The 27,485-nt window shown below is 36.7% G+C and overlaps 2 protein-coding genes across 2 annotated transcripts in view; one reads left to right on the top strand and one right to left on the bottom strand.

Moving 5' to 3' along the window:
• Window positions 1-26,599, top strand: part of LOC136417353 (synaptotagmin-9-like) — a 45,281-nt gene extending 18,682 nt beyond the window's left edge. Inside the window, exons 4-11 of the mRNA XM_066403024.1 lie at window positions 19,784-19,936; window positions 20,441-20,575; window positions 20,833-20,987; window positions 21,042-21,213; window positions 22,274-22,394; window positions 24,886-25,057; window positions 25,111-25,305; window positions 25,359-26,599. Of these exons, the coding sequence (XP_066259121.1) occupies window positions 19,784-19,936; window positions 20,441-20,575; window positions 20,833-20,987; window positions 21,042-21,213; window positions 22,274-22,394; window positions 24,886-25,057; window positions 25,111-25,305; window positions 25,359-25,362 (1,107 nt within the window). The 3' untranslated portion in view covers window positions 25,363-26,599. The remainder of the gene's footprint in view (window positions 1-19,783; window positions 19,937-20,440; window positions 20,576-20,832; window positions 20,988-21,041; window positions 21,214-22,273; window positions 22,395-24,885; window positions 25,058-25,110; window positions 25,306-25,358) is intronic.
• On the bottom strand, window positions 1,410-9,900 carry LOC136417348 (hormonally up-regulated neu tumor-associated kinase-like). The gene is made up of 11 exons (XM_066403020.1): window positions 9,696-9,900; window positions 9,159-9,260; window positions 8,845-9,067; window positions 7,325-7,546; window positions 7,021-7,268; window positions 6,478-6,648; window positions 6,264-6,421; window positions 5,995-6,198; window positions 5,124-5,412; window positions 1,662-1,836; window positions 1,410-1,610 (listed from the first exon to the last, which is right to left on the bottom strand). The coding sequence occupies exons 1-11, from the start codon at window positions 9,788-9,790 to the stop codon at window positions 1,410-1,412; spliced, it is 2,088 nt and encodes a 695-aa protein (XP_066259117.1). The 5' UTR covers window positions 9,791-9,900.
• Window positions 26,600-27,485: the final 886 nt, after the last annotated feature.

The raw sequence follows: 27,485 nt of genomic DNA, 5'->3' as shown, positions 1-27,485 counted from the left end.
ATTCAGATTCACGCTACAAAGCTGGAGGATACTTGGGGGCTTTAAGCGTATTTCGTGGACACTTCAGCCCGCACCAAGAAGGAGTTGGCTAAGAGTTCTTAAGAAAGCTATCGAGGGAAAGCTCTGTCGCTGCTTGCTCAACCCTTCACAACACCCCTACAAGAAAGCACATGAACATGTCCGCATAGGCTCCTCATGATGGCTGGGGCTGGTATGCTTTTCCCATCTCAAACTTATAGACTTAAAGATACTACGCTCTAGTTGTACTATTGAATATACTACGTGCGGGGCGTGGGTATTGACCGTAATCAGGAGAAGCGCATGTTCCTCAGATTTTATCCAGTTTTACAGAGTTTTTCCGTTTCTGGAACACGTTTTTTTTAATAGGCAAATAAAATATATTGCTCATTTCATAATAATGGGAATACACGAAACTCTGAGATTCGATTGCCGGATTTTCTGTACAAATACGCCACAAACGCTTCGGAATTTCAGCAGTAAACACACGTAACGACCCATTTTTTCGTCCATTTAAGAATTCTGCTGGTTCTAAAACGAGAATTCCACACCAGAAACTTCCGAGGAAAGTTTGCAACGCATACAAGATCTGGAAACATTACCCACTACAGTAAAGCCAGTTTCATACCAGGAGTCAAGCGACGTTTCCGCTCACACTCAAATGAGCGCAGAGCCCATTTGAATGCATAAGAGCGTGGCGCTCACATTGGTGTGAACACACTGATTACTTTCCAATGTGTTTAATTTTGAGGTTTGCTTGAAGTAGAACGTGAGTCTCTAATGCCTTAATTGCTGCGAAAACAATGGAATTCCCACCTTCCTCTCGCTACGAAACTCGAATTTTAAGAGCAATTTCCGAGATAATTTGGGAAAAATATGCAGCTTGGAGATTTAATTCATTTAAGAGGATTTCATGTCACTTTATAAAGAAATAAAATTATGGAGAAAATTCGAGATTTCCTGATGGCACTGGGACCATTGCACCAAATTACATGAAAATCGAGTTGGCGCTTGGGGAGGACGCATGAAAGGAATTTTCATTTTTACCGTTAGCCTTAAGAGAGAGACTAATGGTAAGGAAGGAAGGCGGCACATTTCGCTCTAGCTTGAGCCAAACTGCGGCCAAAAGTGCAGAATGGCCTAGTGCTTGTTCGGCCACAAGCCGCAAGTTTAAACTGCGGCCACCGACTGCTGGGCGGCTCTAAGGACTCCCCGATTAGTAACTTCAGTGGTATCATAATGTCCAAATTGGAATCAGATGTAACTCACGAAACTGTCTTTGAAAAACTCAGAAACGTCTTTATTAAACCATGCAATGGTTGAGGATGCAGCACCCACGTCATACATTTTATTTTTCCATCACAGTTGGGGAGACGTGGGTAGGGCACGATTTACTTCTTAACATTGGTCAAGTTGTCTAGCACATTGTTGCAGACGTATGCAACGATGGACCGAGCAATTAAGTCATAAATGACCGGTTTCTTCAGCTTCCTGTGCTTCTTCTGGGTTACATCTTCACGGGACATTGCGCGCCTCTCCACTACTTGACCTGGGGCTGCAGGACGGGTCAGTTTCAGTGATCTTGTGAGCGGCTTACGTAGGAATTATCAAAGCTAATAATAACACTAATTCTTTTCCCTCACCCTACATTGGTCAGTGCCTTTCGGCTTTTCAGAACCGGGCTTAGGATCACTTTGCGACATCGTCAAGAGCCTCCTAGCGAAGGTGGTGACCGGTCTGGGGTTGGACATCTTTTCTGATTTACTGTGTTGGTTATCTTCTGGCGCAGTTCGAGCTCTAGGGGTGGTTTTTTTATTGCTGCGGAAATTAAAAAAATCATTATGGATTTAGTGCATTTTAGCAATTTATTTCATGCTGTGCCGGAGTCAATTCATTACATGATTGATTCCCAGTGAGGCCTGTAAAAACTTTCGACTGATATAATCCTCGTTTAAATATGAATATGCCTGTGCTGATTTATAAATATTTAATGTTTGTAGTTGGAATTGCAAACGAAAATGCCAAGCACGAAATAATCAATTATCTTGGAATGGGGGCAATCAACAATTTCACTCTTCTCTATCTTTTTATTGGTTGTATCAAGGGACACATTAAAGGAGGAAATATAAATTTGTTTTCTCTCCTAATTCCAACTCCTCCAGATCCGACGTTTCTGATGTAAGATTGATGTTCCCGACAAAATGAGAATATTAAAAAATCAGCTTTTTGTCGCTGACACGCACTGATTTGTATTCGAACCAAATCTGCTTTCGAAAGCTCTGGAAAATTAAATTACGGAACGAATATTTTATGAAGTTGCTGCGGTATACGAGTATGAAACTTAAGATTAAGCTGGCTTACGTCATTTATAAAACATGTAATCGGGGGAATTTTGAGCGAGAAAACACCTTGAGACGTATCATGCATGATACTTTATTTGTACACGTGTATCTATGCGTGATATATACCCTTAGCAGCGGAAATCACTGTAGCTTCTATATGCTAACAACCCCAGCGACTCTCTAAGCTCATCGCTGGCTTAATAAATTTGGATAATTTAGGACCAAAAATTGAACTCTCAATGTAAGCATACTTTGTGCACAGGGTTGGTTCGTACATTTAGACAGCGCCTACTTTTTTTTTTTAATAAAAAGAAGAAAAACTTTAAATGCAAAAGTTGCAGGGTTTATCCTTAATCCCCAGAAAATGTTACGTAAGACTACAGATGAATATTGCAAAGTTAAAAAAGGACGCAAAGCCGGTTAATTTATAATGGAACATCCTGTGTATTTTATAAAAATCGAATAAAGCTTTATTTTCTGATTTTGAAAAAATATAACGTGTTGATATTTGGTTTAGCCGTTTTCGTGGTATTTGCAATTAAAACTCGGGATTATATTGTTTTTCTAAATCATACTTGCTTTGAATTAAAAATTCTTCTTTATACAGACGAATAATTTATACATTTTGTTCTTCTGTATAACCCATTTTACAGAAGAAATGAAGAAAATTTGACAGTCGAATCGATAATTTTGTTGTTTATTATTTTTCTATTCCTTTATTTATTGTACCTGTAATTTGGAAAAACAATATAATTCCGATTTTTAAAGGCAAATAGCGCGAAGATGGCCATACCAAATGTCAACCCGTTATACAGGCTGTCTCATAAAAAACGCGCCAATCTATAACTAATTTATTTATGAATGGATTTTGACGAACTAAAAACCAAATAAAATGACATTGTTCTAACTACTAAAAAACGTCAAAGTTTTTGTTTAAACTTAACTTCTTCTGCTTTAGGTGTCACCTTCAGAATTTTAAATAGAACTCCGTATTTTTGTTACATTTTTCCGAATTTTGAGATGCATGACTAGTTAATGTTAAAACAATTTTTAACTGAAAAAATTAAAAAAATTTGAACAATATGAGTTATATGTACCGTCATGGGGCCATTTGCATTATCCCGTGGCCATCTGCAGTTCATCCCTTCTTATCCCGCTGTATTATCCCGTGCAAAGATGCCTGGCGCCATGGAAAAGTGGAACCTATTAAGCCCCAGCGAGAAGGGAGAAGATAAAATTGCCCGCTTGTTCACCGGACTTTTCTAAGCTGGATTTTTGGCCATGGAGTTAACTTCAAGATAAAGTTTTTGCTACCCAGCCAGACAATGTCGATATTTTAAAACAAAGAATTGTAAACGCTTGCCAGGAAATTGCACCAAATGCTATTATGAATGCTACGCATGGTGTAATCAGAACATGTCAATTATGTGTACAACATGGTAGTAGTAAATTCGAGCAATATCTATGGAAATCATATTTTGTGAAAATTACGGAGAAATACGTTGTTCGGTGTAGAAGAAAAGCCCTATTTGCAATACTCAAGAGAATGTATTAGTAATTAAAGAAATAAAATGTTTCAAATTTTATCAATTAAAATTTGTTTTAACATAAATTTGTCATAGATTATCAAATTCAGAAAAATACTTTCTATCAAAAAATATATGAAAGAATACAGTGTTCTGTTCGATATTCTGAACTTGATACCTGAAACTGAAGTTGAGTTCATGAAAATTCCCCTTGACGTTATTAAGTAGGCTGAACAATATCATTTTATTTGGTTTTTAGTTCATCAAAAATCCGTTCATAAATAGTTATTTATGAACTCAGTTGAGTTATAGCTTCGCCAATTTTTTATAAGTCAGCCTGTATATTTCTGAAATCAGAAAATAAAGGTCTGTTCGATTTTTATAAAATATACAGGGTATTCCACTATAAATTTACCAGCTTTGTGTCCTTTTTTAGCTTTCATCCGTTGGGTTACATGACATTTTATGGCGATTTAGGATAAACCCTTCAACTTTTATATTTAAATTTTTTCTTTTTTTTATATAATAAAATAAGTAGGCACTCTCCAAATATAAGACCAACCCTGTATATCGCGCAGCGCTCTCATTTTATGAGTCCTCATATAGTCAGTAACTAAAATTACTAAAGCCCATACACGTTGACAACCCTAACCGGTTTCTGACCTCATCTCTGACTCACCATTTTTCTGCTCTCCCTTAAACTCGTCTATTTGAAGAAACTTCTGAAACTCTGCGAAAACTCGTAAATTTCACCTTTTTGAATAAATTGTATTAGCTTAGGACCCTCGCATATCCACATCCCTCTTCCATTGGATAAAGTATATTTCATCTGAATATATTTGAGCTTGAACCTGTTGCGTGCACACAAAATTATCTTTCGAGACATGCAAACTTATCGGAAATGAAGGGCTTAAAGGGCAAAGTTCATGTTTTGCCTCGTTTTTTGTCCCTAACCTGGGACAACTCGTACACGTTCTTGTCAAGGACAAAGCCTCCACATTGTTTGGTGCCTTTAGAACTGCAAATGTGTTTATCCGCAAAAAACGAATATTTTCAAATCAGTTACTCCGGATCAGTTGTATTTTATGCGTTCAATAGTAGCGAGTGCCAGAAAGGGCGGAAGAATGAATTTCTCGATTTTCGAGTTAGATGTAAAACAGCAGAACTTGAGTGTCGGTTTAGAACCGAAAGCCACGAATTTCGGTATTCACCACATAAAACACCGAAGAGTACTTACCCCTTCTCAATTTTCCTATTAATTCTCGAACCGTTTGCCAGTGAAGTCGGAGGCTTTGTATTTGAATTTGAATACCTCTTTTTCTCTCCATCTTTTTTGTGCAAACCGACCTGGGTGCAGAGTCTTTTAACCCCCTCTTTGCTCATTTTTGTGTGGCTGATTCCAGGCTGTATAACTATGGGAGAGGCTATAGATGAAGGCCTAACGGTTTTTGGTGTAATGCCAGCTACGACAAAAAATAAGTTAAAGGCTTGAGTTCTCATACAACCCAAGTCCAACATATGTAACTCTAAAATGGGTAATAAAGGAATTAAACTAGTTAATGTATCGGATTATAACAGAAATTTAAATTTATGTCGTTTGTTGAAAATGAACGATGTGAAACATGAAATATTAACAAGCTTTAATTGTTTTTTAGATCCCCATATTTAGACATGAATTTGTATGCGAAAAATTGCTGCTTTTGGAGTGCCGTTGGAAATAAATGCGGAAAAAAAGGGGAATACAAAAAGGTGAAGAAAATAAATTGTAGGGAAAAAGTAAAGAAAATAAATTGTACGGAAAAAAGTGAAGGAAAAGAAAGTGAAGGGGAAAAGTGAATGAAAAAAAGCGAAGGGAAAAAAGTGAAGGAAAAAGATTGGAGGAAAGAAAATACGTAGGAACGCAAAGTGAAACAATAAAAATTAAAAAGTAAATGTGGAAAAAAAAGCGAAAAAATGGAGTTGACTGTGCCAAGTAAAAAAAGGGAAACAAAGAACTTAAAAGAATTATGACAGGAAGTTATTTTCATCCGTGTGTTACCGTTGGTTTCATTTAATTTTAATGTTTTATTGTTTTTCATTTTTTCAACTTAAATAGCATTTTCAGTCACCGGAATAAGTTTTTCGAGCAGTAAGAGGTGTCATAACGCCCCCATAATTTATCTTCTTTTCTGAAAATTTGCCCTCCACTTTCCTGGGCCGCGCGTTTGCTGTGGGGCTGCATGATTTCCTGGATTCATTTTTATCCCCGACTGCTATTTGTCGACTCGAAAGTGACCTATTCTCCGGTTGCCCGAGACGTTTCTTATCCTGCACTAAAGAAAATAGAAGAATTCATAGAGCCAAACAAATTTAACTTCAGACATGAACTTATTCGTACCTTTAACAGTAGGAATATCTCCCTGTCTAACTGGAATTTTCTCAGGTAAATCCCTCCGATCATAAGTCCGCTTGGACAAGGTTTCCTGGGTGATGCTGTTCATCTTCGCATTAATTTCCTGCACTCCTTGGACTCCTGTAATCCCATCCCCGCTTAATCTGCAAACATATGCCACTGCGAAATCCCACTATTTATATGAAAGTGCTCATGCTACCTGCTCAAGGCTATCTTGTGCGCTAAAATATTGTACATGCCACCTATTCTGCTCAACGGCTCCTGCTTTAAAATCTGGATTACATCCTGGAAGGACTGACTGGAGAGTTTGCAAAGTTCCGCAATTATCCCGGCTTGATGACGCATATCCAGCTTTTTCATGGGATTCATCCTAAGTAATTATTGCGAAGTAGATTTCACAAGACGGAGAAATATTGCTGAGGGCTTAAATGCATCAAGAGTCGGTCGGGAACATTTAGGGGTCAGTGTACTGAACAGTCGTGGACCCTGGGGCCAAAAGCGTATTTTTTAAAGTTAAATTGCTCCCTTGAAGCACGGAATATTGAAACACAAAAATCACAGGGTGTTACTTGAAAAAATTGATTTTTCGGGTTCTGAATATCAGGGAACCTAGGGCTCCTATGGCATCGGAAGCCCATGGCAATAAATACTCAAATTTCTGGTAAAACGAAGAAAACAGATACAGGACAATACACCGAGAATTATTTCCTTGGGTAGTAGAATATGAAAATTTAGTATTAACCTGATAAGTTTGGTGCCATTTTCGCTAATAAAAGGATGTATCAGCATCTCCCTTATGGTGATTCGCATGCCCATCTCCGGCACTAACATTCGTCCAATCATGTTCCTAAAATCTGCAGTAAAAGCATTTAAAGCCTTCCTATGTGCACTGTTCAGGCCCTTATTAATTTGAGACACCAATTTTCTGCGTCGCTCCAAGGGAGTGAGCTGCTCGTTACGGTTGGTCACAAAGGGTAGCTGTCCAACTACCTAAATTGATCTCATTTTCAACGTTAAGCATGCAAAAACCTCAAAAATTCAAAGACCATTCCATAAAGGATAATCCCTAGGCTCCATAAGTCCACTTCAGGACCATACTTCATGCCGGTGATGAAGAGTTCGGGGGCCGCATATTCGGGGGAGCCGCAATGGGTTTTTAAAGGCTCGTTGGGGCTATATATGTTGCTCAGGCCGAAGTCAATAATCTTTATTTGAGTTTGAGCGGAATTCAGCATTACATTCTCCATTTTTAAATCTCGATGGACTACCTGTACGATGAGGTTTTTATAGAAAGGAAAAGGAGATATGAAGAAGCGATATCCCAGGCCTTTCACTGATTTATTGGATAACAGAGGTAATTCGCAATTGTGGGAGAGAGCTCTACTATATTATGTTGGGAGGGCGTCTCTTGAGGTAGCCTTTTTATGAAAGGTGGGGCACATACCTATAAGATGTGTTAGATAAATTGAAAGCTGTTTATGATGCGTCGATATGATTGATAAAGGCGAGTAGATTTATTCGAGATATTTTGATAAATATGCCCTTCGAAATGGCCCTGCAGGAAGTGCCGTCATCGTTGTTGACCTTAATAAGAGAACCTTGGGCTGTGGTTTAGAAGTGGAAAAAATGGATCTATAATTTAATCTCTCTTCTCGGCTGTTTTAGTGTTTGCATATAAAGCACAATATAATGGAAAATTTAAAAATATTGCTTTGAGCAAAACTTCGGCTTAAATGGAAAAAAACTTTTATGGATAAAATGTTACGTTTGTTGGATAAACCAACCAAAGTTAAAAAAGATAAATTCAAATTATGGAGAAAGTAATAAGTTCCAGTGTTATTGACAAATTACTGAAAATACACAGGGTGTGCGTTTTTGAAGCTGAACTATGGGAATTTCGGTAACCATAAAAGATACGAGGGCTGTTAAATTGGAACAAAGTTGCGTAATTTTCATTTGACATTTACCAAATATTAATGAGTTAGATCCTTATAAATAATAATGCAATGGGGATAGATCTGGTGAAAGTGTCGGTCAACGCATGTCTCCCTTGTTTGAAATTACTATACAGGGAAATATTTCATATGAATTTTAAACCGGCGATATTTATGTATTTCAAGGCTCCATACTCCCTGATGAGATGTGTTAATTTGTTTTGGCATAACCCTTTTCGAAGTAGCAGGATTATATTGAATTTATTGGAAAACTCAATTCATTGCCGTTTATTATTTTGAAGGAGATTTTAACATGTTATTCACTGAACATGATTTTTAAACTTAAAAAATACTTTCAATTGGGCTAAATTTCTGTGAAGGAACAGAAAATAACTTTTACCTGGTCTTCCTGGACATCTCTGAGATATAGGTAACTTGTACATTTGAGAATTCGAGAAGGCGCTTATAAGAAAAACCAAAATTGATTATGATTGCCGAAAGTCAAAAAGTCGGATTTCAAACAGGGCACAGCCACATTATAGAAGAGGAAACGTTACAATGATAATTTCGTACGTTTTATGTTTGTCGAAATCCTTATGTTCCAGAAACGAACGCCCTGTATATAGCCTCACCCCAATATGGTGCATATGCGCCAATGCCGAGACAAATTGCCGGGCGTACATACGGGCAGCTTTTTCATCTAATCTGCCCTCACGTTGTTCCTTGACGAATGTGCACAAATCCCCTCCAGATGCCAATTCCGTAACCAAATAATACACATTTTCTGATACCTGCATCGTCTGATACAGGGCACTTACACAGGGGTGGTTCAGCTTTGCCATTAGCTTCGCTTCCCTGTATATTTGGAAATGCAGAAGTACATGGAGCGAAATGTGGGCGATGCCCTCAGCTTTATTTCAAATTAGGCTTCGTAATGCGCGTTTACCTGCATAAATTCTTGATGATATAGTCCTCCTTAATTTGGGCGACGTCCATGATTTTAACCGCGACCTTAACGTTAAGTATGGTGTGGACCGCTTCCTCGACTCTGAAAATTGCTACATAAATTCGGGGATAAAGCCAATCGACAGCATTTCGTGTAGTTGCTCACGAAGGAGCTATTTACAAATGATTTTAACTTTGTATAAACTAATGAAGCAGGTTGAAATTCATGAGGGTCGGGAGTTTGGACGTAGCCCCCGGGTAAACGACCCTTCTCCTCTCAAAATAGGCTTATGGTTTTCGCGGAATTATGCATTACCTAGGATCTGTTGAATTTTCCTCAAACGTGAGATTCATTCGAATTTGACGTTAATTAGTAGATAATTGAGCAAATATTGAGCGAGTGTCGTGTTTGAATAATAAAAGGGAAGCCGAAGGAAAGCAGAAGCCGACTGGTGCCTTTCGGTGCAGCGCGTCGATCAAATTTCGAAACCTTCATAGTACCTAACTCTAAAGGGACATAAAAGCGAGACGTTATTACCGTGCAAAGTTTCCTTTTCCCAACAGTTTTCCGTTGAAACGATAATTCCCAATAACGTACAACTTCTTGCTCTGCTTAACCTCTTGCGGACTCATTTCGAAAAATGCTTGCTTTGTTCGCCCTTCTCTTCCTTTTCTACAAATTCCCTCGGTGAGGATTCATTCTCCGCTTTCTGCCCTATCGATCGTTTGATTTATCTCCCCAGACTTGAATGGAGAAAGTGTAAAATAACAACGAATATAAATGGTTTAGAATTCGAGAATTTTTCGCTCATTCGTGCGGAATGTGACACTGGATGCTGGCAGTGAATGTTACACCTTGTGACGTCTTTGTCAAGTTTCTGGAAATTACTCAGCTGCTAAGAATTACCAGCTACCTTTGAGCGAACCAGCTTTGTCGGCATTCTTGTGAAGGCATCGATGAGAGACGTTCGATAAAGTTTTATAGAACAAATCACGTAACTTTTTATTCACGTCATAAAATGTAACGATTGAGCGTCGCCTCATGTAAAATTACATGTCATATAAATTTAATATGCTAAAAAAGAATAAAGATATATTTGAATGTCTAAGCGCGACGCTATTTTGTTGCATGATTGACGTCTAATTTGCTGACGTTTCCGGGTCGATCTGACAGCTAATATTCTGAAAGCACAAGTTTTCACTAATTTTTGTGGTTTTTGGTGTTTTAAACCCCGATTTTCTTTGTTCATCAACTTTTGCGGTAAAAATGTGTTCTTTTGAGAACTGAAATAACGCTCCTGGTTATTTGCTATCGGTGTTGTTATCGTTGTTGTTAGTGAAACGCGCAAGTTCTTAAACAGTCGGTGTAAGGAGCTTGTAGCGTCCCTTATTAACTATTTCGAAAGAGAGTTGGAAATACAATGGGAAAATAATGGACCCTTATTACCAATGAACTCAGAAAGGTAAATTGAAATTTAGTATTTTAGAATTGAGTATTATAAACTTTTCTTTTATTTATCGTGTGATGAATGCAGTGAACTTGAGTTTGCCTACTACAAGATATCAGCGGCAACGAAAGGCAATGTGAGCTACATCAAATAAAAATTACCATTACTGCTTTTTTGTTCTTTGGTATGATTGATCTGAATCTAACAATACTGTTAAACACTATTAAACACTGATAGCGTTGCACCAATGCCTGAAAAATTCCTGCAACATGTTAATTTTAAAAAGATGTGGCATCAGCGCTGATATGAAGCCCGTGATGTGAATAAAAAGTTACCCAATTTGACCTATGGTATATGTGTTAACTTTTTAATAATTTCCTCCTTCAGTCTCATTTGAACCTTTTGAAATCATCAATTAGTCCCTTTGATTTTCAGTTAAATATCACGAGCAACTTGCGTATTTAACTGAAAAGTTCCTCACACTTAGACTAGGCGCGCATGAACGATTTTTGCTCGGCTGATTTAAGAGTCGGTCAGCAACGGCAATATATTTATACCTAACCGCGCGCATGACCGATTGAGAAATTAGCCGATTAGGAAATCTGAGTCCAGGGACAGATTTCCGATTGGCCGGTGTACCTGCCTCTATAGTTCTTAATAGAGTCAAGCGCAAGAGCACGATTTTACTCGATTTATAGACTTCTATCGTGAAGTAGGAAAAAAGAAATACTGATATAATGTTTTCTTTTTGTATTGCTTCGTTTCATGTTTATTGTTTTGTAATGTACCCTTAGACTACGCCTATGTATATTACCATTTTTAGCAATATGCCCAATACTTTCTTTGCTTGGATCGTTTTGTCATATTTGATTTTAGTATTGTTTGTTACGAAGGACGAAATCGTTTCGTGCAGGATACCGAAACTTTCGACAGGCGTTCTTGTATAGTCCAAAAATGTTTCCGGATGTTCCATTATGTTGTCAAAAAATTGGTAGAACTAACCCTTTTCTGCCCTTGGGTTGACTATAGGGTGAGTCCAGTATCTCTTTTTCTTTTTTTTACGAAATTTAAGGAGTAGAGCAATAACACGCAGTTTCTGTAAAGTCCATTTCGTTTTCCTCGTTGCTGATGATAAAATCGGACTACTCCGCGGACATCTTGAGCTAACCGATAAAAAACCGGTCGATATTTTAATCGTTCATGCACTCCGAGCATGCATATAATAGCGAGATGGCATGTTGCAGTTATGCCAATTTAGCAAAACAGAGTTGTACTTAAAGTCTACTTCTTAGAAAGAAAAGAGGTAAAAGTTTTATTATACAGAGCCACACGTTTTTGAGAATAATGGATACTAAAATCTTGCTATACCGGGTAAATGACTAAAAAATTATTATGTACATAGTCGTAACATAAAGGTACATTACAGTAAAGCTAGAAAAAGTTGCCCGTGCACGGCGACAAGTTTAAATAAGTGTGTTGTATGTTTCTCGGCCACTGTAGATAACTATTATATTTACTCACTCGTGAAATGAAATATGTTTAAATTTTTTATTTGCTTCAATTAAAAAATCAACCATGTGCGGGACTCTTTTTAAACCCGCATGTGCTATTTCGACAACAAAATAGTTGCCAACAAAATTTCGTTAGCAACAATTTTGTTGCCCTAGTTGCAACTAGTTTGTAAGGGCAACTGCTCTTGCGCGATGGGTCTTGACCTCCGCAGTCATTAATCATCGGTCGGTCATGTGGTTATTAATAATAATAATTAATCCCGTGGCGCCTTACAGATACATGTAGTAAATTATTGTTTTTATTGGAAATATTTATTCAAAGAATCAATAAATTGGGTTTGTTTATATGTTTTTATTAAAATAAATTCACCACATTTATTAACTAAATTAATTCAAAACCTGAAATACAAGATAAAGATAAAAAAATTAATCAGGAATAACGTCATTTTCCATTTTCAGATTCAAGCAGTTGTAGCATATTGTATTTAGCTGCAACTTGAAATATAAATGCACTCTTTGCAATTCTTTTCATTTAAATAGCACGGTTGACATCTTTTTCTTTTTTTCCTTAAGTCTATTGAAGTGCTAGCCTCGAATAAAGCTTCTCTTGCTACCAGAGATGTTTTGGACTGCTTACCACTAATTTTTGATGTTCCTTAGTTGTTGGTGTAACAGTGTTCAACCCAATTTTTGTAGATACTCTCGCCGTGAACAAAATTTGTTTTGATTTCCTAAAAATGTTACTCTAGAATTGATAACTCCAACATTGACCAAAACAGCGTTGTATGTGGCACTTGTCTGCAACATCAAGCCCCAGTTTGTGGAATTGTAAAATTTTATTATTTTAGGTTTATTGTCCGTGTCGTTTGCAACTTCATTGGAACCAACGTGCATACTGGAAAGAAGAACAACAGTTTTTCTTCTCTTTAAAGCAACGAATCTAAAGTTTCGTTTTTCCTGAAGCCAAAAATGCTTTCAAATTGTTAACATCTCCACATACTAAAGCTTTTTCTTTCCTAAGTTCCTTACTAATTGTAAACTTGTGAACCAATTGTTATATTGCAACCGGATACAAAAATTGGCTCAGCCAGCCTCATAACCACATCAGCCGAAGAATTGCTATGTCTAAAAGGCCTCTCTGGTTGTTAACCACAATAAATCTCCATATTTGCAGTATAAAATAGCTTTGCATCGCTTAGACAAAATGTCTTTGTGCAATATTTATTAGGTTTTGAAGTATGTTTGAAAGCCGCATCTTCCACGAAATCCAGGTAGCATTTCGTTTATCATGAGATTCTGTTCGAGATGATAATGAATTTTAGTTTTTAATAAAATTAATAAAGAGATTTCTGATCGCTGCTAATTTATCATTTGCATATCGTTTTTTTAGCTGCTTATTGTCAAGTCTTAGACATCTCAACAAGAAATTGAATCATCTTTCAGACATTGCCATTCTAAAAATATAAATTCCTAGTCCATTAGAAGCCCCAAAATGCGCTAAACGTCGATGTCCTCAAAAGAAACTTCTGCCAGGTATTGTAGCCCCAAAAATGCTTGAATTTCTATAATATCGGTTGGCAAAAAATTTCGAATTCTTTGGTATTTTGTTTTTATATAGGGCGTCCCAACTCAAATTTACACTCCATAAAATCTCCAATTTCGTCCAATTCCACTTTTATGACATCGGGAATTGCATTGTACGTTTCCTTTAAAGCACATGCATCTGTTGGTTCTACACTGCCTTTTAGATGGCTGTCACGAGCATTTTATAAACCCTTGTCCTAGAAATAACGACCCTAAAAACAACTTCTCTAATAGAAAGGAACTTGGTTTTGTTTATTTGGTTGCTTGAAATAAATTTACTATCAGCCATTTTAATATCTAGACTGCTGAGCCAAAGCTTAATGATGCTATTAGCAGTCCCAACCTGATAAATTCCATTTTGTACATCAGTAACAACTGTGAGAAGATTGGGTGGGTCTTCTAGACTTCGATCTACTTGATCTATATTAACCAAAACACCCAGATTTATATCAGGCAACCGTTTTTTGGAAATTGAAATCATTTTTTCTGCTCGACATTTCTGACCCTCATAACTTTTTTCTTGTTCCCATTTTATTATAATTTCCGTCGTGCACAAATTGCACAATCTGTCTTTATTTCCACATGATAGATTGAATAACATTTTTTCTTTTGCATTTTTGCATTTTTCACAGATTTGATATGGACGTGAAACTGTGTTCTCACACATTATACAAATCAGTAACTCGTTTTGTAGTTGAATCTTAGCGATTTCACATTCTACGTTATTTTATTCATCTGATTCGATACGAATATCTGAGGTTGCATCAAGGGCATACTCATTTTCGTCTGGTTCTATACAGGACTCCTTCGCAGCTTCCGCAAATGTTTCTTCATTTTCACCTTCATGTGTATTGATATCTTCACTTTCTTCTATTAGAGCTTCAGTTTCTGTATCAAGTTTGTCTAACTCTTCTTCTGTTGTTACAATTAATGTGAGGCGGTAGAATTCAGATCAACTTTCGGATCCTGACTAAAAACCGCTTTATAGGGAGCCCGACCTATGATTCTGTGCAATAATTTTTTTTCCTGTCATAATAACAGTGACCAGCCTAGTGACCAATTGGTAGATGTGTTGTCTGCTTCTCGAGATGTTCTCTACATCTTGATTAGAACGATCTACGCTTTCCCGACTTTGAGGAAGGCGAGGTCTGCCCTGAACAATGAAAAGTCGTAGCCATAAGATTTTCAACTCTTCAATTATTTTATTGGCGAATTCGCGACCTTCATCGCTTTGCAAAACAGACGGAGCATCAAATTGTAAAAATATTTTGAGAACTTCTTCGGCAACAATAACAGCATGCTTTGAGCGTAAAGGTCTCAGACATACGTATTTAGTGGCACGATCTTGATAGTTTAAAAGCCATTTGAACTCACTGTCGGGTATGGACTGGAAGTCAATTAAATCAAATTGTCCTCTTGTTATAAAATTTCTAGTTGTAATGGGGTTCACCGCGATTTTCGACAGTTTTTTTTTTTTTTGTTTGACACGTTCTACATACCTTTAAGAACGTTTCTCTGCAGGGTCGTGGAATGGCAAATTTCTACTGAATTATACTGATTATTTTATCTTTGGGCCCGTGACCGCAACTAATATGAATGTTTCCTAATCCTTCAAATATTTCTTCTTCTTGGATAATATAAACTATAGGATTATCGTTTTTCTACTTTTCTTATAACTTGTTTCACGTCGTTTACTGTCGCAACATCTTATTTTGTAATAAATAATACTCTCTTATATTTTTCTTATTGTTGTTTTGTTTAGCCCGGATAATTTCCAGTGCAATCTAAAAATACCGGATTTTAACCTAAAAAAAGTGTGAATTTTCGAGTATTTTTTCCAATTGAGCGACGGTGTACGATCGTTTGTTAGGCTTCTCTTTATAATAGTGATTGTAATGCCCTTTGAACAGTTCTTTAAAAAAGTTATCAGTAATGTTTTCCATGATAAGTAAAAATGAGACTGAGACTGTCCAGGCAAAGTAATAGCGGCGCGTTTTAAAAATGTTCAGTCAAGTATTATTTGACATTTATTGACATTGAAAAGAAATTATTTGACATTGATCACGTATGTCTTTGATATGTTCTTTTACGTAATCTCGAACATAAACAAATAAACATAACCTCACTTAAAAATAATTCTATTTACCTTTATCATTATTTGGATTTTATGAAAAATAGTTTTTTTCAAGACTCCACGGACTCGTGCCTGCCATCTAAAGCAGCGTAGAACCAATAGATGCATATGATTTAAAGTACGCGGAATTCCCGATGCCATAAAAGTGGGCCACGGCCATAAGTAACTCAGTTTTATTGCTTTCCTTATTTAAAGTTTATTTTAGTTTGCCGTGCAGCTTTGTATTTTTATAAAAGTAACAAATTCAAGACTTGGTAATAAAGAAAAATTTTATTTGACTCTCAATTAATCAAACGGAAGTCACCATTGTGATGTGCCTGTAAGCGCAAGGCGCTTCATCAAAGTTCAATATCTGTATTGAAGTAAGTGTATGAAGTTTTACTTAAAGATATGCCATCGAAGAGAAGTCGTTCCACGAAAAGCCTGGTCATAACACGTAATCATCAACATTTACACGAAATGTCGAAGTTTCATGAACTGCATAGAATTTTCATGAAATGGCGTATTACGATACGTGACCGCGACATACTAACTCTTAGTTCCGAAATTAGTGAAAATCGATAAAAAGCGACCTGTCGTGGCAAAACGAAGCAATATTTGATATAGGCAAGTTTACCTGCAAAGTCTCATTTTTGGTTAAGGAATTTTTGGTTAAAAGTTGCACAATCATTTCAGGGACACCCTGTATAATGGAGGTTTCAAAGCACAAATTAGGCAAAGCAAAAATTTATATCATAAGTGTGGGATCCCTTAGTCAGATCGCTTTAACCCTTCTGTATGCAGGGTGTCCCAGAAACATTGGTACAAATTGGTAGAGGGTGAAACAGCGTTGAAAAATAATGCGGTTAAGCTGAACATGCCTCATACAAAACTTGCTCCTTTTCGATCTACAGGATGTTAAAACAAATATTTTTTTTTGTAATTTGTCGATAAATCTTCCATTTTGCAAGTTTTTGCGATTAAATCTTGCACAGGAGGGTTTTAGGGTACGATAAATCTAAGATGTCTATTTTTAACTAATGTATAGGTGGCGCCACCTACGTCGTACATGTATTTGGAAAACTAACATAACTTTTTAAGTAAACCTCGTAGATTAATTTTTTGTATAAATTTGGAAAGGTTAGTCTCTTTTCCAAAGGAAAGGCATACTTAAGGAAAGTGCGTATCTGTAACGGTTCTCGAGATACATATTTGCAAGTTTACATTTTAGCGCAAGATTTAATCGCAAAAACTTGCAAAATGGAAGATTTATCGACAAATTACAAAAAAAATATTCGTTTTAACATCCTGTAGATCGAAAAGGAGCAAGTTTTGTATAAGGCATGTTCAGCTTAACCACATTATTTTTCAACGCTGTTTCACCCTCTACCAATTTGTACCAATGTTTATGGGACACCCTGTATATGTAAATAATTTCCCTTTTCACAAGAAAGTCGAGGCACGATCAAGAAGTCGCTAACTTGCACATAATGATAGCATTAATATTATAAGTTAAGTTAACTCCGTTAGATCTAAGGTGGAAAGAGATGTGAGGGGGTTGCTGTACCCCTATAGGACGCCATGTGTGTCGCAACCTGGTTAGAAGTATACTCGTCGATTAAGAGGGTTTGGGATCTTTATGTAATATTGATATTTGATGATTGATGTCTAATCATTCTTTGGCGGCACTCATGAAGAAGTACCGACCAAGTGCCATCAGTACTGCTGTAATGTCGCAGGTGGTGTCATAAATCGATAATTGCTCTCTAGCCAGGGTACCAACTTACTACCCTTAGATTTAGTATTTAAGAGCGCCCCGAACCTGAAAGGTCCTCTTTCTTTCGAGTGGCTCATTTGTACCTATTATCTGTGGAATCAAAATAGAGTATCCATCATTATATCAAACCGTAAACAACAAGATAGAAAAACCTACATAAGTATGAGGCTCACTTGCGGAATCTACCAAAGAAATATTGAGGACGAAAGGTCACAGGTGACCCACAGATGGCTCGGCGGTAGAAGGAGCCGTGGTCATCAGAACATCTAATCGCCATAATCAGCAAGAGAAATTTTAATTTCGACCCTTGTTCTATTTTTTTCTTCTCTCTCGGGAAGGGTACCAGCCACATTAAATTAACTTACCACTGGAAGGCAAAGTATGGGTATGGTGTGCTAAATTTTTTCTAGCTATGCTCGGTCACCTCAATTTCATATTCAGTCTGTCTGCAAGAGAAAGTTGCGACAAATGGATTGGTCTCAAAGCAGAAGTTGCTCGCAAAGGTTTTTTATTTTGTTAGCTCATACTCATTGTATTTACTTCTACGTAAAAGTTAAAAATTATAAATTAAAACTATTTTCGCAGAAAATAAATCTTCTATTCAACTAGCAGTGGTAAGCACATAAAAACTTTAAATATAAATTATAAACAGTTAGAACAGCTTCATATTTTACTGTTATGAGCTACGTTATTGTTATGAGTGAAAACAATGTTGATTCTCTGGAAAAAGCTGACTACCACTTAATGACTAATTTACGTATTTCATAACAAAATTCTTATGATTATCATGTCTAATGTAAAAAGTGCATTTAAAATTATCGACTAGTTTTCGGACAGCGCTCATCAATGCGAATTGAGATGAAAAAAGCATTGGTACGTGTAGTGAACGATTGCTTTTTTTCTAATTCAGACTGCATCCCTGCATACTGGTCTAAAATTATCTAGATTTTTCGATGCATGAGTTAAACTCAGCAAAGAATTTCATAAGCCAAATTCTGCGTGTTCGCGATTCCCAAAATTTTTTATTTGTTTAAACTCGAAATTGTATCGCAGTAAAATTTTCATCATTAACGATTACTCTGGCTGGAATTTTTGCTAAATAATGAGGTGCTTGATTGAATGGAAGATTTATTTTCTCGTAGAAGTAAATCTGAATTTTTTTCGATCCAGACACAGTGGCAGCAGGTCATATTGAGAATTCCGTAGAGAATAAGCGAATAATTGGATCCAAGATTTTTGTAGAGGTTTCGGTGGAAAATACATAAATAAATACAAATGAAAGAATATCTTTGTCAGCTGGAGTGAATATCAGTAATTGTTCAAATATACATAAAAATATTACTTTTATTCCAAGTTTTTAATATTTTTTCCAATATTTTTTTATTTGTAGTCAGTAACCTGGTTATTTTTATATTACTTTTCACTAGAAGTGATGTTATTGAATGTACGCTATTAAAATTAGAGTTGACCATTCCTTCGATCATAAACGTGTGGGTAAAAACATTTTCATCCTCAGTTGCGGAAAATTGTAGTTTTCCCAACAGTATAAAAGGTAGATCGTTTGGGAGCTTCAAAGAGTATTGAAAAGTATCAGTAGCTATTTCCTTAAAGTGATCACAACTAGGATTTTTCTCATTTTTATTGTTCAAAATCATTAATTTAGCTTTTTTCATAACTTTTAGATACTCAAACAGACTACCTTTTCTTCGTTGAAATCAAATTTTGATAACATTAAAAGGACACGCGAACAGCTGCGAGCTCCTAACTTTTTAAGCGTGTGCTACAAGTGGGGGTGCTAGAAGCTCTTCTTAAGGGTGTGCTAGAATAACACACCCCTAAAAAGAACTATTAGTTGTTCTTATAAACTAAGAGCCTTAGGTGTTTCATAGCAGTAATTAGCCCCGCTGTATTGTTTGGAAAATTGGTGTACGAAGTGGTGGGGTGGCGCAATTTAACCAACCGACAGAGTGTAAATGATTAAATTTGCGGTCTTTTTAGACACCATAATTTACAACAAGATCAGGAAAAAACCTTGATATTAACTTTGCGCATTAATTAGTAATTTTCGACTTCAGAGCGATCGAGGCTAGCAGTTTTCTAATTTTATTTCCAAGATAATTTGCTTTATGGGAAGGTTTTAGTGCTTAATTTGGTTATTTGGAAGATAACCAAACCTTTTCTTTAACATTTTAGGTGCTCAGACAGACGACTTTGCCGATTGTATCGGAGCGTCACCAGACCTTCCAAAGGCAGTACTCCCACGTTTTGGACATGCGAAGAGAAATCAAATTCAGCATTTGCAGCTTAGACAGAAATCACAGCAATTCAAAAATAGGAATCATTCAGGTACAAGTCCACGATATTAAATTAAAAAATAAAATCCTGTAATCTTGCCCGTGCCTCGTATCTCATAGTGTATTCGGGCACCTGCACCGCCGCAACAATATGGCTGATTTTGTTTTCACTGTTGTTACTTTATTATAACATATAGGAAAATCTTGGACATGCGCAGATAATATTGAGTGGCCATAATAGCGTATCAATATGCTCTTTTCGGATACGCTCGAATCCGCAATTAAAAGTTTAGTTACCCTAAACTGCAAACGCTCCTGCCCAACTCTTGATTGGTTTACTTCACTACTTTGGTTACTCCTTCTTGGTTTTACTCCAGTCGTTTACGTTCAACTGACATAAAATTTCGTTTAAGTATTCGTTTAAGTATTGTTCGAACAACACTAACGTCGAATCCTTATCGATTTCACCAAAGAAGAAATTTAATATCGAATTCATTTATACGCAAACCAAGCCAAGGTTTAATTGGATTTCCAGTAATAATGTGTTTTTCTCTAGCCCGAGTTGTATCAGAAAGAAATGCTGCAGAGACAACCCTCCATAAAAAGCGAGAGTGAGGTGAAAATGGTTACCAACGGATTCCTACATTTTGCGCTGAAATATGACAAGGAACTAGAGGGTCTTGTGGTCAAGGTTTGTCTATCCAGAAACCCATTATAACCTACTTAACGCAGCTTCTCCTCTAAATTTTAATAAAGTGCGATATTATCTCCGGGGCAAACATCTTTATATTCTTGTCAGCTCGAACCACATTATTAAGACGCTCTGCCCGACAATTTTTACTTAATATTCTTTCTTTGAAAATATTGTTTACATAAATTAGGGCATAAGACGACTGTGATATCATATCTGCTTAAGCAATACGATATTGCATCTCACATTCACTTTAGATGTTCGAGGCCCGGGACCTTCCAGTCAAGGATACGTTTGGAACATGCGATCCTTACGTGAAGTTGCATTTGCTACCCGATCGCAAAAAGAAGTACCAGACCAAAGTCCACAGAAAAAGCTTGAATCCTGTTTTCAATGAGACGTTCATTTTCAGGTGAATACGTTTAGCTGTGACTCAGATCAACACTAACTATTGTTTTGTCGCTAGTGTGACAAGTCAAGAGCTGGAATCCAGGTACTTGCAGCTGTCAGTATTCGACTTTGACAGATTTGCCAGGCACGATCTGATTGGTCACGTCACAGTGGACAATTTAGTCGAGGTGGTCGAGCATGGCCAGCAAGATTTCGAGTACACTATGCCCATACTTTGTCCTCCAGTGGTGAGTTAACCCAAATTCGTTGGCACGTTTCGCGAGAAAGAAGGCAAGAAAATAGTGAAAGTCGAAATTAAAGCCTATTTAGCTGCTGGCAAGGGTTAGATATTGTGATGAGCACATTCCGTTCTATCTCTGCGCCATCTGTGCGTCGTCAGTGAACTCTCGTGCTCCGCATGCGCTGCATCGCTAATGGTCTTAATACTTCTTTGACAGATGTCCATAGAACCCTCAAAAAAATGGTCGATATTTGGGGCTTCTGAGGAGCAAGTTAGCAGGGGGCGCGGCCTATGTTGCATTTAAATCATTTTGGAGATATTTTCGATGGCGTCTAAAAAGATGAAAGTTCCCTGTTTTCGGTTTAAAATTCAAAGGACGTGGCGTGCAAATATACGTATTTTCCTCCTCTTTCCATTGGTGCAGCGTCTGAATTTATAGCCGCTGCCGTTCTCGAAGTGTAAGAAATTCTAGAAAAAAAAGAGAGAAGGTATTTATTCTAGCGGCAGGGTCTTTAAGGTTTTAGGGTCGCGAGATATCGATAATATTTGCTCCCGCCAATAAAACGAAAACAAACCGGTCCCGCTTTGCGTTCGGCAAATGGAATTAACTTTGCGACTTTCCACCTTGATGAATTATCGATCAATCCTCGTGTGCAGGGTAAAAACGAATTGAATTCGGTGTGTTAAATTTACACGGTCGGACGCTTTTGGGGCTTTGATCCGGCGATAATCGGTACTTCAGCCCCCTAAAATGCAATCAGCCGTTATACCATTTTACGACGTATACATGACCATATTGCTATTTCTTTTGTTATTTGAAATGGAATTCTGATACCAAATGAAAATTGAAAGAAAATAAATCACGTTCTCTAATGAAAAATGTAAAAAAGCGAGAATGAGCTCCCTATTGTTGCCATGAGAAGACATGAAGGTTTTTTTCGATACGATGGACTAAAACAATGGCGCTCTTGCGCCAGGAAAGGAGCCATTTCCAACGTTGAATTTTCGGGATTTGCGGAATATGAAATTTTTTTTATATTCACAAATATTTTTTGTTTATTCCACAGGACGAAGTCAATTTAGGGGAGCTTATGGTGTGTCTGTGCTTCCTGCCTAAAGCCGGCAGACTAACCATCACTATTATAAAGGGGCGCAACTTCAAGGCCATGGATATCACCGGGAAATCGGGTATGTACTGGATAGGATTCGTTCCAGAAAAAAGCATAGGCAGCTTGAACAAAATCATCGATTTAACGTCAACTTGTGTCAATATGGAGCTTCATATTCTCAGTAAAAGCTTTGTCTTATAAGTGCATTAACTTCTATGCAAGGCATTGGCTCCATAAATCGCGAATCTATAAATATAAAATTATCATTTACACACGTGTGGGCAGCAGCGGTAAAAAACGGCAGGTATGAAAATTAATTCGCGAGGATTCTGTAAAGTGCATAGAAATATATGAAATTTGCCGAAAATACTGAATTAATTGTATAAAATCACAGGAGCTAATTTCTCATTAAAACGCTCATGTGTTTCCAATTTAAATTATAGGTTTTTATGTAAATTGCATTGGAAGTCTACGCGATGGCCCAAACTCTGGATACCAAACTGTTTTCATTTATTTTCCAATTTTGAGTTTTTGGGTCACCCTCCATTTTACATAAAACCATCGAGCGGCTTTGCGACAAATTAGACCGTGCAATCTTGTCAGATTTATCTGAAACGCAAAGGAAAAATCCTGGAAAAAGTCCTTCTGCCTTCCACACAGTTTCATTCAATACGTATTTTGCTTCGGTATGGAAACGGAAACATGTGTAATGGTTGGTGTTAAAGTTCCTCCAGGTCGAAGATTCGACTTGACAAAAAATTAAACGACAATGATTTACAATACGGACATTGCACTTATTAAGAATCCGATTTCATCTCCATGATTTTCAACCCCTCTTTTGGGGGTTCCTTTGATTACGCCCCTCTTCGGAAGTTTTTACAAAAATTCCGACATTTTTTATATGCCGTTTTGGCACTTTGCTCCATGTATTTCCGAGATCTCAACGTTTAAACCTTGAAAACTAGCAAAAAGTAGGGATTTCTCTCTATAATTTTCAGAAGACTTTAGACTTTTTCAAAGTATTGTTTTTTTGGTTTAACGCAGTGATAAAAATTATAGAGGAGTCCTTGTTACATCACCAAAAATAAATGCAAATGTGACCCTGTGCTCGGAACCCAAAAGGAATTTTTCAAATCCGTTCGCGTAGAGGCGAAGAGCGTATCGCAGCGACTTCTTTGAACTGGTTTTTTAACGCAATTGTTCCACATGTTCTCGAGAATCGGCGTTTAAAAGTTGGTTGGTTTAAAAATTGTTAAAAAGTGAAATTGAAAGTATCGATGCTGCACACCTTAATCGAGGTTTTAGAGCTTCGCAAGAGCTTTTTAAAAGGTTTTCACGTTACAGCGCCCTTAAAATTGCAAAAATTAGCTAAACTACTAATGTGACTCCGTATCTCAGAAGCCAAAAGAGGTTTTACAAATCCGTTTGTGCAGGGTTACAGTCCGCAGGAAGAAATAACGTGGAAATAAAAATACCTGTTTTGTAGGGGATTATGCTGTTTATTGTTTTTGCATTACATAGACGCACTGAAATCTAAAAGGGAGAATAGAAAATTTTCCCCACCTCTAATTGAAGTTGAATTCTCTACCGGAAAGGGCAATATCCAAAATTTACTTCCCACCAGTTGTTTGTCATACAACGATTATAAGGGCGTTTATTTCCCAATATATAGAGGAGTTTTATACAGTTTTATGTACTCTGAAAGAGCACAATTTAAAGCGTGGACATGCCTGCAATTTAGGTAAAAACAATGTCGGCGAGTCAACAACGATTTTTTAAATTATTATCCAATGTAACATGAGAGAGCTTGGAGTTGGAGAGGATGAGTTAATAGGTTTTCTATAACAAATATTTCGTAATTATTAAAACACCGCCAAAACTCGACGTTTCGATTTTCGACAACCATCATCAACTTTATTTTGTCTAATTTGCGCCATCTTGAATTTTAGCCTGTCCCTGCAAAAATGCAGGGTGCTCCAATAAGAATTTACCCCACCCTTCATCTAATTTTTTTATTTTCAATATTAGAAAAATGATTCAAACGGGAGTCCTCCTTCATTTTAGGAGTAGAACGTAAAATTGCCCTTCTCCGTATGATTCGTCCTCGTGCATAAACTTCCTTATTTTAAATAGACCCTGCTCCCCATGTTTTGGCATTTTTTGATTTCTCGTTAGATTGTAAAGTCAATTTATGTTACCTTTTTTTAATTTTCGAGTTATTCAGGAAAATTTCAGAATTTTAACAGCTGCAAGGTTCCACGAAGATCGATATTGTTAAAAATTAGATGGGGGTAAATTGTTAATGGAACACCTTGTATATGAGGACGAATCAAGCCAAGAAATTGCTCCATAGCCGCCGCCTCGCGTCCTGTCAAATTGGGAATTTCAAGAATATTCCTCCTTGGACGGAAGTTATATATAGGGCACATACAGAGCGTGTCTTTCTGAAGCTCAATCGAGATCTCCATATTTGCGCATCAGATACGGACACCCTGTATAGTTCCGTTGATTGTCAAATTGTCCATTAAATTTCAAAAGAAGTGCCATTCAACTATCATGATCACTTCCAGATCCTTATGTGAAAGTGTACCTCATATGGCGAGGCAGAAAAATCAAGAAAAAGAAGACCACAGTACGTCACAACACATTATTCCCTGTCTTCAATGAAGCCCTGGTCTTCGATGTTCCTGAAGAAAACATCGGAGAGGTCTGTCTTTTAGTAAAAATCATTGATTACGACAGGTAAAAACCATGCCCACCCATAATATTTGAGCCCTCTTAAAACCCCATTGCAGAATCGGTCAAAATGAGATTATGGGCTGCTTCACCATCGGTCCTGGCGACCCGGGCAAAGGGCGCGACCATTGGCTGGAAATGCTGGAAAACCCTCGCAAACCCATCGCACAATGGTACCCCCTGCTGGAGACTGTGCCCATAGATCTGCACGACCAAAAAGAGGCTCCCATGTTGCTGAAGTGTTTACAGAGCAGGTAAGTACTGCCTAGAATTATCTATCGACTTCACTTGACTTTATTCTCGACAGGTGAGATACAATTACATAACAGAACCAGGAACATGGATGGTTAAATTGTTGGTGCTGAAATTAGCTATTGGTCATTTGCCATTGAGCACGTTGAGGTTGACGTTAAAGATTGACTGAAAGAGAGTAAGAAAACCTCTGATGTATATTCTAAAAGAAAAGATTCTTAAACCGAAAGATTCTATTATTGACCTGTTACATGTAGATGAAGAGATATTTTCTTATAATTCCGATTACTAACGAGTGATGCATATGTTAAATCTGATAATGTCCTATGTAACGAGATGTTTAGATTCGTGCAGAATTAACAAAATCAGTCAAGCCCTCGGTGTAATGGGTTCATACTGAATTGCCGTATTCCATTCACACTAATTCTGATCTAATTACTCGGTAATTGGCGTACAAGAGAAACGATGGTCATTTTCATTAGGATTATCTCACTGTTAACTGCTTAATATGGCTCAGGAAAGATTGCATTTTCGATATAATAAAAAGTCAGTTGCGATTGTTGTGAAGTAGTTCAAAATCTAAAACTGATGCAAGTAGGTATAACTCTAAATGTTGTAATTTTATACTTAAGTGGAAAACAATTATAAAAACGGTGGTTCCTTGTCTAATTACTTTATAAAGTAGCAACAAACTAGTCGTTAATTTTGGGATTTGTGTAATCGAAAGCTCTACTTAATTTATCCACGATTTGAGTGATATTCAATCAGGATAAACAAACATAGGTACTATAAGAGTTTTACTATTTTTGTAATAAATGTAGTCAATCTCCACGTATCCTCTTGTTAACCATAATGATAATTATGTATTATATAGTAATATAAAAACATATAATAATTGCAAAAAAATGCGGAATTATATAGATTTACTTTTTTAATGAATATAAATGAAATAATGAAGATAACCTATCAAGTGGGGGCATATACATGGTGTCCGCTTCTGGAGCTCAACCATCTCGGTAAGCATACAAGGCCTGCTAAATTGGGGCAAATTTGTGCAGTTTGGAGTTCAAGAGTATGTGGTTTTAAAACTTGAAAAGTTCAGTTGACTTTTTGAGATATACGAAAAAAATTTAAATAAAAAAAAAACGTTTTGTTGTGTCAGCTCAGTTGGAAAGACAATTCAAAATGATTAACACTTCATCAGTGCAATTTTCCTTTTCTACAGCTTGGCGGTGCCACATTTCAAATCCAACGTTTCAATTTTCGGGAACCATCATCAACTTTGTTTTTCTTATAGGTGCCATATTAGATTTCCATATTTTAGAATTCAGCTTTTTTCTGACGGTGTATCATATGTGAAGGTTCATCGTTGTGCCTTAATGGGAATATCAGAAAACCTGTTTTGCACTCTATAAAAACAGGATTTTTGACATTTCCACTTGGTTGTAAGATTGAACCTTAATAAATGATACATCATCGTAATCAGAAAAAAAAACGAATTTAAGATGGCGCCTATAAGAAAAACAAAGTTGATGATGGTTATCCAAAATGAAAATGGCGAATTTCAAATATGTGATAACCGCATTGTGCAAAAGGAAAAATTGCACTAATGAAGTGTTGTCAATTTTTGTTTACGTCGTCAAATGAGCCGAGGAAAAAATTTTAATGTTATTTGGAAATTTCGGAGTTTTTCGGATACATCCGAAAATAATCGGAGATTTCCAAATTTTAAAATGGTTTATTCCTGAACTTCAAATTTCGCAACTTTGCCCCAATTTAACCAACCTCGTATCTTTTATGTTACTGATATCCCCATGGTTTAGATCCAGAACGGACGCAACTTCTCAACATTTTATTACAGTCATAATAACGATTTTTATTATGGCTAAATTGTGTTATTGCCATATCCACCAGAAATCCAAAACAATACACATTTACATATCAATAAAATGTAACGAATATATCGCACAAAAGTTGTAAAAAAATATGTTTTCTTTCTCTATTTACGACAATAAACGTCCTTCTGCAAAAGGTTATATCCATTATTTCAGTTATTTCTCTCGATTTAGTATCCTTAACAATAATATACATTTTTAAAGATTTGACTGCATCTAGTGCTTAAGTAGGTACAGGGTGATTCATTATACTTGATCCAATGAATATTTCCGTTATTATCAGTTGC

The sequence above is a fragment of the Euwallacea similis genome, chromosome 28 (genome assembly GCF_039881205.1).
Source record: "Euwallacea similis isolate ESF13 chromosome 28, ESF131.1, whole genome shotgun sequence".
NCBI lineage: Eukaryota > Metazoa > Arthropoda > Insecta > Coleoptera > Curculionidae > Euwallacea > Euwallacea similis.
This window is presented reverse-complemented; position numbering and strand designations above follow the sequence as displayed.